Consider the following 14686-nt stretch of genomic DNA (forward strand, 5'->3'; position numbering starts at 1 on the left):
TGGAGAATGTATTAATGGTCTGTATAGGGGATCAAATAAGCCACAATTCTCTGATAAGCATAAGCCTCATTTTGAGCAAGGCCTCTACTCTCTTAAATTCTGAATGCTGAGAGAGGTAAGAAAGCTTCACAAGAAAATTTTGAAGCTAGAAGAGATTGGTTTATGCGGTTTATAGAAGAAGCCGTCTCCATAACATCAAAGTGCAAGGTGAAGCAGCAAGCGTTGATGTAGAAGCTGCAGCAAGTTATCCAGGAGATCCAGCTAAGTTAATTAATGATTAATTAAATAAATGATTAATTAAATAAATGATTAATTAAAACATCAGATTTTCAACGTAGACAAATCAGCCTTCTAGTAGAAAGATGCCTTCTAGGACTGTCATAGTAAGAGAGGAGACGTCAATGCCTGACTTCAATATGTCAAAGGACAGGGTAACCCTCTTGTCAGGGGTTAATGCAACTGATGACTTTAAGTCAGAGCCTCTGCTCATTTATCATTCTGAAAATCCTAGGGCTCTTAAGAATTACACTAAATCGGGGCGCCTGGGTGGCGCAGTCGGTTAAGCGTCCGACTTCAGCCAGGTCACGATCTCGCGGTCCGTGAGTTCGAGCCCCGCGTCAGGCTCTGGGCTGATGGCTCGGAGCCTGGAGCCTGTTTCCGATTCTGTGTCTCCCTCTCTCTCTGCCCCTCCCCCGTTCATGCTCTGTCTCTCTCTGTCCCAAAAATAAATAAAAAATGTTAAAAAAAAAAAAAAAAAAAAAAAAGAATTACGCTAAATCTATTCTCTTGGATTGGAAGCCAATCCAGCAATGCCTGAATGGTAGCACATCTGTTTACAACATGGTTTACTGAACATCTTTAGCCCACTCTTATGACCTATTGCTCAGAAAAAAAAGATGCCTTACAAAATATCACTGTTAATTGGCAGGCATCTAGTCACCCAAGAACTCTGGTGGAGATATACAATGAGATTAATGTTTTCATGTCTGCTAACACAACATCCATTCCTCGGTCTGTGGCTCAAGGAGTAATTTTGACTTTCAAATCTTATTATTTAAAAAATACATTTCATAAGGGTATAGCTGCCATAGATAATGATTCCTCTGATGGAATTGGGCAAAGTAAATTGAAAACCTTTGGAAACTTTTCACCATTCTAGATGCCATTAGGAACATGTGTAATTCATGGAGAAAGGTCAAAATATCAACATCAATAGGAGTTTGGAAGAAGTGAATTCCAATCCTCATGGATGACTTTGAGGGGTTCAAGACTTCAGTGGAGGAAGTAACTGCAAATGTGGTGGAAATAGCAAGAGAACTAGAATTAGAAGTGGGGCCTGAAGATGTGGTTGAATTGCTGCCCTCTCATGTTAACACTTGAATGGATGAGGAGTTGCATGTTATGGATGAGCAAAGGAAGTGGTTTCTTGAGATGGAATCCACTCCTGGTGATGATGCTATGCAAATTTTTTTAAGGACAATAAAGGATTTAGAATATTACACAAACTTAGTTGATAAAGCAGCAGCAGAATTTGAAAGGATTGGCTCCAATTTTGCAAGAAGTTCTGTGGGTCAGACGCTATCAAATAGCACCACATGCTACAGAGAAATCATTCGTGAAAGAGTCAATGTGGCAAATTAAGAAACTGCCACAGCCACCCAACCTTTAGCAACCAGCACCCTGATGTGTCAGCAGCCATCAACACTGAGGCAAGACCCTCTACCAGCAAAAAAATAAAATAAAATAAAATAAATTATGCCTCACTAAAAGCTCAGATGGTGGTTATCATTTTTTAGAAATACTTTTTAATTAAGGCATATACATTGTTTCTTTAGACATAATGCTATTGCACACTTAATAGACTACACTATAGTATAAGACCTAACTTTCATATCCACTGGGAAATTTAAAAAAATCATTTGACTTGCTTTATTATGATATTTGCTTTATTGAAATGGTTTGGAAATTAAACCACAAAATATCTGAGGTATGCCTGTTCCTACTTTTGGAAGTGCAGGGATAGAAAAACACATACAAATATATTTAAAGACAGCACCTAAGTATGCACATTAGTATAAAATGATAGCAGCATGGAGAAAGTGACATTGCCAGAGGAAAGTATCTTCTTTGTAGAATATGTCTGTTTGAATACTTTGAGCTGCAAGTAATTGAATACCCAAGTCAACATGGCCTAAACAATACATTTATTATCTCTTGCAGGCAGAAAAATGGAGGCTAGGTGTTCAACGACAGGTCAATGGCAGAGAGACTCAGACACATCTGTCTTTCCATTCTGCCATGTTGGTGATTCTCTGCTCTCAGGCTTGCCTGTCTTCTTTGTACAAGAACTGCTGCATCTTTAAATTTCACAAACTTATCAGCACCTGCAGGGGCATTTTCTCTTTCCGCATCTCTTTTTATCACAAAAGAAAACCTTGCCAGCCCTCTTCCTCATACTTAAGCAGATTTCCTCCATCCTTTCAGTAGCCACTGTTGCCTGTAAATCCATGCTAAATCAATCACTCCTAGCAGGGATACATTGTGTTGACTGGCTTTGACTAATCAACATTCACCTCCTAAGGATGCCAGTTTGACAGCATGTGAAAGGGTGACCACCCCCAGTATACCGGAGGCTTGGAAAAAAGGGGTGGAAGGCTGGTTGTCCGTTAGGCAATCAACAGTGTCTGCCACAAGACAGTAGAAATCGTAAAGACAAACATGGCTTTCCAAGGAACATCCTTAGCCACAAACCAATGTGTCATTTTTACATGCACTCAGTGCTCAGATGTTCACTCTCCCTGCACGTAGATTTCTTAACAACAAATAAAAATGTGAAGTGATCATCTTTAAGTATTCAAGAATACTGTGTTTCATTTTGCTCTTCAAAATATTTGCAGCACATACATTAAATCATATATGAGCAGATGTATTATCAAAGTGTTAATATTTAATACAATGAATGTTTGAATCATTCTTTTACATAAAAATATGACCGGCAGCACCAAATTGGAAGCCAATTTAAATGCTGAGCCAAAGGATACAAACTTTTTTATCCTTGTCTGGTGAGTTTGGAATTAAAACCTTAAAACCAAATCTAATTTTCTTTAATGTAAGCCTTTAGGTATATGATTTGTATATTGTGTGGAAAGGTTTATAATGGAAACATTCAAATATAAATGCATTTAACTTCAAGTCCTTATCATCTTAACTCCCTTCTTCCCAATTTAAATTCACTTTAAAAATATTTTAAGTAATGGGGCTCCTGGGTAGCTCTTTTGGTTAAGAGTCTGACACTTGATATCTGACTCAGGTCATGATCTCATGATTCATGAGATCAAGCCCAGCATCGGGCTCTGTGCTGACAGTGTGGAGCCTGCTTCGGATTCTCTGTCTCCCTCTTTCTCTACCCCTCTCCCACTGTCTCTTGCGTTTTCTCTCTCTCTCTCTCAAAATAAATAAATAAGCATTTAAAAAAATTTCAATTAATGCTATTACTGTTAAGATTTTTAAATTTTTATTTTTTTAAAGTTTATTTATTTATTTTTTGAGACAGAGAGAGCAAGAACAGGGGAGGAAGAGGGGAGAGGGTGAGAGAATATCCCAAACAGGCTCCATGCTGTCAGCACAAGAGTCCCATGCGGCTTGATCCCAAGAGTCCCATGCGGCTTGATCCCACAAGCCGTGAGAGTACCACCTGAGACAGAATCGAGTTGGGCGTTTAACCTACTGACCCACCCAGGTGCCTCACTTTTAAGATTTTTTATTTGCTACTCTATATACTTTTCAATACCACATTAAAACTGTAGTTTCCAGGAGAGAAAGCCAGTTTTCTGAACCCTGAGCAGAAGAGTTATAAATAATTTTGAAAAGTATAAATCAAGCCTTTTGGGCTTAAACTGCTATGAAGTTGCAAAATTACACCTTCTATGAAAGTCATATGTGCACCAAAATCTTTCACCTTCTGTGCCCTCGATAGGTGATGCTTCCCTGTTCTTTACTGTGAGAAGAAGCAAGGTCTCATACTCAACTAGAGGCTTACATCTCAGTTTTTAGGTTTGATAAAGTGTAATTATATGGTGGAAGGAGACAGGTAGCAGCTTGGGATGATTTGGTAGTTACTGTCAAATGTTTTACTTCTTTTGATCATATGCTATATACTGTAGCATTTAGAAGTAAAGAATTAAAATCATGGTTCACTATAGAAGGAAAGCAAAGGTAAATGAATTAAACAAATGCTTCTTAATAAAAACCCTTCCTGTAGAAGGAGCACCACATTCAGTAGGATGAGTTTCCGTGAATTTAAAGTTAGTAATTTTACTACTCCAGATAATAACACGGACAACAGGGAAACGGACACTCATTTCCCTATCAGTTCTAGAGCTGGGTTTTTAATTCCTGTTAGTATAGCACTGATAAATTAATTGAGGGTGCCCTTTATATGTCAACGCCAAAAATATCTACATTCCTAGAAAAGAAAAAAAACAAAAAACAAAAAACACTGGTCACCTTTTCTTCTGGTCACTTTGGGAAATGAATGTCCCATATCTTATGGATGACGAAGTGGGACTCTCAACTGTCAGGCAAGTGACAGCTCACAACATCATTCTATGAAACCCCTTCCCCATCTGGTCATCAAAAGAGTTTAATGGAGCCAAAAAGAACAACATCTCAATTCTAGAACTGGGTCCTGGAAAACAGAAGTGATCTCCTGGAGAAAATAAAAGAAAAAGCCTCTCTTTCCCCATCCCCTTCTCCCCAGTACCTCTTCTGCATCTCTAGGGTCTAAGGTGTTAACCCATCCCTGCTCCCTCTGCATGCTCTCTGGAGCGCCCCCTTCTCTGTAAGGGTAGTTAAAGCCATTTTAGCATCTCTGGAAGGAACTAGGAAGAAGGCCTCCGAAAGCAGAGGAGCTGTGAGGGGCGGGAGAAGTGGGGGCCCTCCTTGCATACGTCCCCCCGCCAGGGTCCAGACCTGTACTCCGGGCCTCTGAATCCCAAAGCACGCCCACAAAGGCCAAGTGTCCAGGCTTCACCGGGCCGGGGGGGAAACAGCGCGGCTGCTCCATGCTCCACAGCCGGCAGCGGGCCAGGCTGAGTAGAGGTGGGGGTGGGCGAGGAGGGGCGCTCACGTCACGTGCGCGCGCAGGGACCGCAATAAATGCCCGGGAGCTCGCGGGAGCGGCGGAAGCGCCTGGCGCCTGGCTCTGCGCACCGCGGCGGCAACGGGTGGGAGCGCTAGGTCGCCGCCAGCCTTCGCCTCCCAGCCTCGCTCCTGTCTCCGCCCCTTGCTCTAGCGGAGAACGCTCGGAGAAGCCCGGGCGCCCACCCCGGCTAGCTAAGCGGGCGGCTCCCTTTCAGCCCCAATTTCGAGCTCTAACTTCGGAGCGCTTCGCCTGCTCCAGGTCCTGACGGAACCGCGGAGGCCCAGGCTCGAGTCCACCGCAGTCAGCGCCCTCGTCGTCCTCGGACGCGCCGCGCGGGTCCTTTCCGACCCGGCTGTGTGTGTGCAGTCGTGTGCGCAGGCTGGGGCGGCTGCGGGAGGCCGGCCGTCGTGTTGGGCTCCGCTCTCGTAGGGAACTTCACGCTGGAGAGGTAAAGGCATTTCTAAAACGCTTTGCCGAGTCGTCAGGCTCCACCCTTTCCTATCAACCTTTTTCTTCTAAACCTCCAGTTAAAAAGCAAAAAAACAAAAAACAAACAAACAAAAAAAACCACCCCGCTTGTAGAGAATGGGCGGACAGGGAATGTGGGTGGGCTACTTGGAAAGCTGCAGCGATGAGATTTGCGGGAGCTTGTTCTTGCAAGTGACTTTGTGGGCTTCGCCTCCTCCTTCTGTCGCGCGCTTTCCGTTTGGGTTAAGTGAAGAATGTGCGCCTGCGGCGTGTGGGAGGAAAAGCTGAAGTTGCTGATGAACTGTTGGCTTTTTCGGGTGCAGGCCACAGGTTGGGCGCACACTTTCCAGGAAATAATGATTGAATTCTTCTTGCCCTGCGCCTGGTAAGAGGAGACTTCCTCCCAGACCATTATTTCCTATTAGTTCCGTGGGCCCTCTAGATGCGCCCGTGGATACATGTGTGGATGACATTTTGTACTTCTTTTTTATAATAATTTTTTTTCAACGTTTTTTATTTATTTTTGGGACAGAGAGAGACAGAGCATGAACGGGGGAGGGGCACAGAGAGAGGGAGACACAGAATCAGAAACAGGCTCCAGGCTCCGAGCCATCAGCCCAGAGCCCGACGCGGGGCTCGAACTCACGGACCGCGAGATCGTGACCTGGCTGAAGTCGGACGCTTAACCGACTGCGCCACCCAGGCGCCCCCATTTTGTACTTCTTTAAAACATTCACCACAATTTCAGAATGTAATGGACATTCCGAGTATCTGCGAACTAGAGATAGGACACTGGTCTAAAATAATACCTTACAACGGAGGTATTTACAGAAAACACTGTAAATAGATAATACGCTTTGCAGACTGTATTTAACACATACGTAGCCCTTTTAAGCTTTTCAATTCAGAAATTAATTTGAAGGGTTGACTCTTTTTTTGCCATTTGTTTTGTCCTCGTGCATGTTATTTTGGTAATTATAGTTGTCTATTTTGTGGAAACAATGCATTATGAAAAATCCTCTGGAGGAAAAATGGATTGGAGATAAATTATTTCAAAAAGTGCGTGGCCATTTGGGATTATATAAACAAATCAAACTGGCCTTTGTTACTGTTACTTTACTTTTGTTGTTAGAAAATTAATATCTGCCTAGATTTTCACCTTAATCACACTGCATGTCGTTATAGCCAAAAGGAGTGGAAGAGCCTGTCTTGGAGATTTTCCCGGGGAAATCCTGAGATCATTCATTATGAAGTGTACCGCGCAGGAGTGGCTCAGAGTAACCACGGTGCTATTCATGGCTAGAGCAATTCCAGCCATGGTAGTTCCTAATGCTACTTTATTGGAGAAACTTTTGGAAAAGTACGTGGATGAGGATGGTGAGTGGTGGATGGCCAAGCAAAGAGGGAAAAGGGCCATCACAGACAATGACATGCAGAGTATCTTGGACCTTCATAATAAATTGCGAAGTCAGGTGTATCCAACAGCATCTAATATGCAGTATATGGTAAGGAAATTTTTCAAATGGTATGTACAAAAAATGTTTATTAATGCTTTCAGTCTTCCTGGTTAAATTACCTCATGCTATTATTTAATCTTTACCATTTGTCTTGTATGAAATTAAAATTTTTCTTCAGGAGTATATTCCTCAGCATATTCTTTTACTAGATTCCTTTTATTCTAAGAGTGCTTTGAATTTCGGAGTAGACTTAAATACCTTTAGATGCAATGTTTCTACTAAAAGCTTCACATTCTACTCTTACTAGGAAGATTCCTATACTGACAATCCTGAACAGCTGATGCATTTGCTTTTAAGTGAGTTAGTAGAACAATTATTTCCTAATTCCTAACTGATGGAACTTTCTTATGAATGGTGGATCTGAAAAATCAAGGAAGAATAATCTGAAGCAGTTTTCCAGATTGTCGATAACTTTCCAAAGGGTCCATGCTTCTTACCAATATGTAAATAACAGTGTGAAGGGTATATTTCTGTGGTTGCTTTATGTTATGTGTGCTTTGGCAATGACTTTTTTTTCTTCTTCTGGATTTATTTATGCACTTTGCACTTTGACAAGTGAAAACAAGCCTGGACAAAGAATTAAAAAAAAAATAAGTGACTTATCCTAAAAACCTCATAATAATTTTTAGAATTAAGTACCAAGTTTGGGAATCAAACTTACTTTTAAAAAGCTATTAGTATATAACTCATTAGTGTAATACTCTATGCCTGAAATATTTAGAAAACTTTTCAAATATTTATTATACTAAAATTAGGAAGGTACTAGCAAAAATTGATAATAATCATTGGTGATGGCAATGCTTATGTAGGGTGCAGTTAATTTTAAAGCATTCTAGTTTTTCTTCTTTCTGCATTCACAATAGTGTTGAGGGGTATTTCCTATTTAGGCAGCTTTCATGATAGAAGTTCTAAGTTCACATTACCCATTACAAAATATAGCATTATATTATTTTAACTTTTGCCAGAAAAAAAAAAAATTTACCCTGAAGAAAGTAGGTAGCACTCAAGAGCACTCATTAGAGGTTAAGAATCAGGACCTGACAATCAGGTGGTCTGGGTTTAAAGTCTGGCACTTATAGTCACTAGCTGTGTGACTTAGGGCAACTTAATTTCTCTCTACTTCAGTTTTCTTATGTCCAGCATGCTCAGAGGGTTGTAAGGATTGACAACATAACCTATGTAAAGTTTAGCTCATTATCAGGCATATTGCAAGATCTCAGTAAGTGTTAGTATGACATATAGCTAATGTTATGTCTCCCCATACTGTTGCAGTAAAGTTCCTAAGAAAAGTCATTAGCTCTTTGCAAAAAATCTGTGTAGGATATGACATGGTAATGTCTCACATGTCTGCTTTTTGTGTATTTTAAACTGTTTGTCCAAAGTAAAAAATTCTAGGACTTCTTCATTTGTGAGCTTTCAAACAGAAAGAGCCAATTATGGAGCCTTTCCAAGGAGGCCGCCATATGCTTATTCCATGTGCATAGGTATTCCATTGCTTTGTATTTAAAATAAGGAAGAACTTGGGAGTTCAAACCCCCAAAAAGAAACCTGAAAATATTTGTGTGTGTTTTAAGTTATATGGAAATAATGAAAGAACAGTTCTGTAATCGTTTTCATGTCGGACTTCCAAAAAAAATAACTACCTATTGTATGATGTCTAGTCTGGGCTGTTTCTGTGAGTTTCTTTTTAGTTTCGCTGGTTTCATTCTATCCTTGAAATGCAGATGTAGAAACCAGCCAGGGTTTATGTTGTGTTGCCCTTAGATACTGTTAGCACTGGAACTGTGTCTTGGCCATTAACGGGCTGCAGAGGACTTCATTGTCCAACTGTAATACTGGAAAACATTTTCTAGAATACACATTTAAGGGAAGTTTAAAAGAACAATACTACTTTATTTGAAATGTTGTTGACTTATGTAGTACATAGCAGTATAAGTACACATTTGATCAACTTTGTGAGAATATAATTTATTCAAATACTTATTTAAAGTGTATTTATTCTGAGAAAGCAAAATTAAAGTTTGGCTTAAAGATCTGCTTCCTGTAAAATCTGCAGTACCCTCTAGGTGCCACTGCTTTGTCTATTTGTATGCCATATGTCATATCACATTAAAAATGTGAATAGCCGGTTACCTTACTTATACTTGGTGCCTATTTTAGCCTACTCTTTGTCCTTGAACCTATGGCAGTCAAGCCACATCCACCTTTATTAACATCCCATCCCTACCCCTGTTCTTATCCTCATTTAACTAATAGGTTTAAAAATGGACTCTGGAAAGCCACATCTGCCCTTGAAGAGCTTATAGACTGATTGAGGAGAAGAGTAGACACATTTGAAAATGTTAAATAAACAAGGACACAAAATTCAATGCTCTAGTGTGTGAATAATGTCAAGAGAGTACAGAATAATGGAATATTCCTAATGGTGGGAGTTAATCAGTGGGGAAGATGGGTTTTATGGTGTTCCTGGAAGGTGGTCAGGACCCTGGATTGTGGCAAAGAGGGGAGGGCATATCTCAACTAGAGGAAGAGAAACAGACAAATGCTAGATCCAGGGAAATTTCTGGAAGAAGAGCAGGTGGAAGAAAGCACAGAACTGTGGCAGAATCAGTAAGGGCAGAGATGAATTATTGATTATAGAAACCAGTGATGCTTGGAAAGCCTCCATAATTGGCTATTTGAAAGCTCACATATAAGAAGTCATACAATTTTTTATTTTAGACACTTTACAGAGAGATATTACCCACATTTAATTTAGGGTAAATTGAAAAACTAGAGCCTTTAGGTAATCAAATTGAACTGTTGCTGAAGAGACAATGGATTTTAAAGGGAAAAATAGTAGCCACACACCTAGATAGCAGCAAGTTCACATTTGCCTCTGCTACTCGCTGGTATGTGAACTCTGACAGTCAGCAACCACTCTGGGCATTGCTTTTCTCAGTAGTGGAATTGATGTAAAGAGGAGCCTGGGTGGCTCAGTCAGTTGAGCATCTGACTTTGGCTCAGGTCATGATCTCATGGTTTGTGGGTTCAGGCCCCACCTTGGGTTCTGTGATGATAGCTCAGAGCCTGGAGCCTGTTTCGGATTCTGTGTCTCTCTCTGCCCTTCCCCCCCTCTTTCTCTTAAAAATAAATAAACATAAAAAAATTTTTAAAAATTGATGTAAAGAATAAAAACACAAGCTGTAATGAGATAAGACATTTGATACTGTTGTGCATACTCTTTTCAAGCCTTTCCTTTCCATGGGTTTTAACCTCATCATTTGGTTCTTTTACGTTTCTGGTTATATTATCAACATGTTCTTGTTTCCTGCTGGTCTCATAAAACTTTGTTTCTCAGGTTTTTCCTTTTGGCTGTCTCTCTTCCTGCTGGACATTATACTACTTTGGCTTAAAAACTTTTTTTTAAGTTTATTATTATTATTTTTTTTTAGAGAGAGAGCGTGCACAGGTGAGCAGGGGAGGAGTAGAGAGAGGGAGAGAGAGAATCCCAAAAAGGCTCAGCACTGTCATTCTAGAGCCTGATGCAGGACTCACGAACTGTGAGACCATGACCTGAGCTGAAATCAAGACTCACAGACTTAACCACTTACCTGACTGAGCCACCCAGGCACTCCCTTACTCCTTTGACTTTAAATACCGTGCGTATATTGATGGTGTCTAGTCCATAGCATAGTGTATATCTCTATCTAACCATCATCTCTTTGAGCTTCATTTACATATTTCCTTCTGCTTTCTGAGTCGTCTCCGTGTGGTGTTACTCCACAGCTACTTCAAGCTTCAGATGTCTGAAAAGAAAATGAACTGCCTTACCTTTTTCCCTCCACCTTTGCCTGTGATCCTGCTTCCTTTCCTGGATTCTTTCTTAGTGGAACTCATTAACACCTGCTTAGTCCTCTGTCAACAAAACAAAATACTCCACAAAATGGAAGATTAAGCCCATTCCCAACTCTTGCCATGCTCCCATTTTTTCTCCCCATTTTAACATAACATATACATGCAAACATGAATACACAATTACTTGCCAAATTCTGTAGATTCTGTCTCAGAAATGTCTTTTGAATTCATCTCTTCCGTTTCATGCTAACCTTTGCTCATTATCTCACCTTTAGATTGGTACCACACCTTCTCACCCAACAGACTCTACCAGTCTGTTCCTACTTTATTTTGACTTTAGTCCACCTTCCTCACTGTCACTAAATCTTTTTATTCCAATAAATCTGTGGTGGTTACTTAGCTGCACAAAACTTCTGTTAACTTCTGTTAACTTCTGGATGCTCAAAAGTTCAAGTTCACCTTGATAAATGTATAAAATGAGGCACATCCTGTCAATTCTGCCCCATGGCCCTCAACTCCCTTGTATATATCTGACTCTGTGTTCACATTGAACTATTCACTGTTCTTAAAGGTGGTTGTGCTTCCTCATGTTTCTGTGCCTCTTTACTCATTGATTTCTTCTGAGCCCAGAATGTCTGTGCATCCTATCTCCTCATGACAATCTCTCACTCAAGACTAAGTTCAAATGTTGTCCTTCTGCAAAGCTTTCTCTTGTACACCTATTCCTCTGCCCTACTCCTTCTGTGCTCCTAAAATATTTTATTCAAACCTGTTTGTAGTATTAAAATTTTGTTGCAGTTAATATTCACATGTATGATTTCTAAGACTAAAATCCTTGAAGGTAAGCATCAGTCCTTATTTATGTTTATGGCCCTGTGCCTGATGCACAGAAGTACTCAGTAAATATTTGCTGATTGAATATTGTTGGTTGTTCAATAAATGTGTGTTGAATAACAGGATGGATAGAAGAATAGGTAAGATTATATATAAGTATGAAATATGAGGACAGGCAAAAAAGAGGAATTAAAATAATAAAAGTTCTGAGAGGAAGGATATCAACAACACTGGAGATAGTGACATAGAAAATGGAAATACTAGAGATGAAGGATTAAATGTTTCAGATAATTCAATATTTAAAATACGGTATACTAAAGACTATCCTGTAATATAGAGCTACTGAGATAGTAATAAATATATTCAAATGTTCTGAAATTCAAGTAAATGGGTATTTACCTCTTGCTATAAATTTTTAACATGAGCCTCTGAAACATTATAGAGTGACTGAAATCCCAAATAGTTCACTGTGATGCGAAGCGTACCTAACTCTAGAATGTACTTTAGCAACCAAGAAATTTTACCTAAAAAAGACACATGGGCCAATTATATAAGTTGTTCTCTCATTAAGATAAGTATTTCCACATCTTTTAGGGAACTGTTGAAAGACATTCTGCTGGGAGGGTTGATGGCTGTGCCTGTTTGCTGTCACCTCACATATGGGCAAAACTGTGGGTACACCTTGGCATTGCACTTTTCCAAATGTAGAACAAAATGCATCTGGATACCTTTCCTTCTGGTAGGCAACCAGAGGTTCGCTGAGCCAAACAACCAGCAGTCCTTTTGGCCCATGGTGCATGTTGCAATGACTTGGTTCCAGCTTGTCACTTAGAGTCTTTCTAAGGCCATGTTTAACATGGAAGTCAAGTTTTGTTGTTATTGTTCTTGTTTTTTCCTATATTCCAGTATAGCAAATGATCCCAGAAACTAGATATGAGTCAACCTAGTTTGCCATATTTTTAATATAGGACAGAATGTACACAGATCAGCTTTTTTTTTTTTTTTTTAAATAGTCTGGGTTCTGCCCTATTTCTGTCTGTAGCCTGAATCCATGCCTGAAATAGTGATCTTTGTCTTGTGAGTTGCTGTTTACTCTCATAAATCCATATTTTCTTACGTTATTTTCCACCTCTACATATACTCGGAATAAATGCAGATAATGAAATGATGGCTTCATAAGTCATTTGGCCAAAAGCCCATGTTTACACATTTTTTATCTTGCTGAAAGTGGGAGGAATTCACATCAATTAAGATTTTGTTACAACTCTTGATTCCCCAAATGGTAATATTTCTCTCTGTATATTGATACTTGCTTGGTAATTTTCAAAAAGTAAATGTTTTCACCTTTTATTGACATACAGTATAATCTACATTCACTTAAAAGTGCATGAAATATCTTTCTTAGTTCAAAGAATGTTATAATTATTTAAAGTTAAGATGTTTTATTCTGTATTTAAAATAGATTATTTAATTTTCCTAAAGTGTTTTTACTTTATCTTAATAATATTGTTTAGATAGAATAAAGTTATGTTTTATTTTCAGTATCTTACTCTATGGAAGTTAAAAATTTACAAAACCTTAATTTGAATAGATAGTTGTTGTTTTTTAAAGATATTAGCACTTGAAATTAATGTATTTTTCTTTTCAGAAGTTGCATTGTAAGTGGCAATACCCATAGGAAGAAAGTGACATTACAGCCCAGTTTTATAGAATTTAGTAATTACCTTGGAGTTCTAGGAGATTAAAGATACCTGCTAAATGTAAGCAGCAAGTCAAGGGTCTTAGAAAGGAAAGAGAAGATAAGTAGTTTCAGTAGGAGAATGGAACACTCAAAGGCAGAAAAATGCCATATTTTGAAATTGTTGTTGTTATTTATTCCTTCAATCAGCAGGTATTGGAGGTTACAATTATGGCAGGCACCATCTAGGGCCCAGTGGTAACCACAACAAATATTCTTCCTTGCCTAGAATAGGTATGAAGACCCTGAATCTCCAAATTCAACAAAGGGCCCATGTGGTTGACACAGAGTGAAGGGCGGGAGGTGGGGATGTGGGGGTGGGGGGGATGTAATGTAGGAAATGAGATCAGGACAGATAAAAATCATTTTAAAAACTCACTTTCAGTCTGAGTGGTAAGAAGCCATTTGAACTGTTTGAACAGAGGAATGGTATGATCTTCTACTTATCCAGAATCCTCTGGCTTTGTTGAGAACAGAAGTTAGATGGTGGGAGGTGGAGCAAAAGTGTGAGCAGGGAGATGAAGCTATTGGAATAATCCATCTAACACTAGGAATAGGTTGGTAGCCATGAAGGTAATGAGAGGTGACAAGAGTGTGAACACACACTAAAACCCCTTTGTAATCATAACATCAGTCTTGAAATTTTCAAGGAAGCCTTGTTGCAAGACTAATGAAATTGCCTTGGTGAGCCAGGCAGCAGCAGGCTGGGAGTTTCAGCATCAGGTGCAATTTTGAAATCCACTCAATCCCTGGCTATGGTGTTTTGAAAACTGGTGGCAGTTTCCATTCTGGTTTGAAGATCAATGGGGAAGATTCTATATCGTTCAACTGATAGTGGCTTCCACAATGGTTTTAGAGATCTCAGAAATGACTCAGTTACTGGATACACATTTTGCCAACCATATTCCAATAGATCAGAGGAGGTGGAACCAATCTCTGCCTCCCTGCTTTACAGGGTAAGAATGCCTGGTGTTTTCCCATGTGTTTTGCTCTCCTGTCCCACTTGCCTAAAAGCCAGTCTACCTCTCACTCCCTCCATAAATGACAGAGGATGAGAATTTTAGCATGAGAAGCAGAACAGGACAGTGGTCCAGTTCCTGTCCAGTAGTCACCAGTTTCCCTATCATGGGGTATGTCATTAGGATTTTA

General features: G+C 39.7%; 1 protein-coding gene across 1 annotated transcript in view; it reads left to right on the plus strand.

The window, feature by feature from the left end:
* The first annotated feature begins 5207 nt into the window (after positions 1-5207).
* Positions 5208-14686, plus strand: part of CRISPLD1 (cysteine rich secretory protein LCCL domain containing 1) — a 48948-nt gene continuing 39469 nt past the window's right edge. The window contains exons 1-2 of the mRNA XM_058699890.1: positions 5208-5591; positions 6797-7116. Coding sequence (XP_058555873.1) covers positions 6859-7116 — 258 coding nt within the window. The 5' untranslated portion in view covers positions 5208-5591; positions 6797-6858. The remainder of the gene's footprint in view (positions 5592-6796; positions 7117-14686) is intronic.

The sequence above is a fragment of the Neofelis nebulosa genome, chromosome 14, assembly GCF_028018385.1.
Source record: "Neofelis nebulosa isolate mNeoNeb1 chromosome 14, mNeoNeb1.pri, whole genome shotgun sequence".
In the NCBI taxonomy this organism is placed as follows: Eukaryota; Metazoa; Chordata; class Mammalia; order Carnivora; family Felidae; genus Neofelis; species Neofelis nebulosa.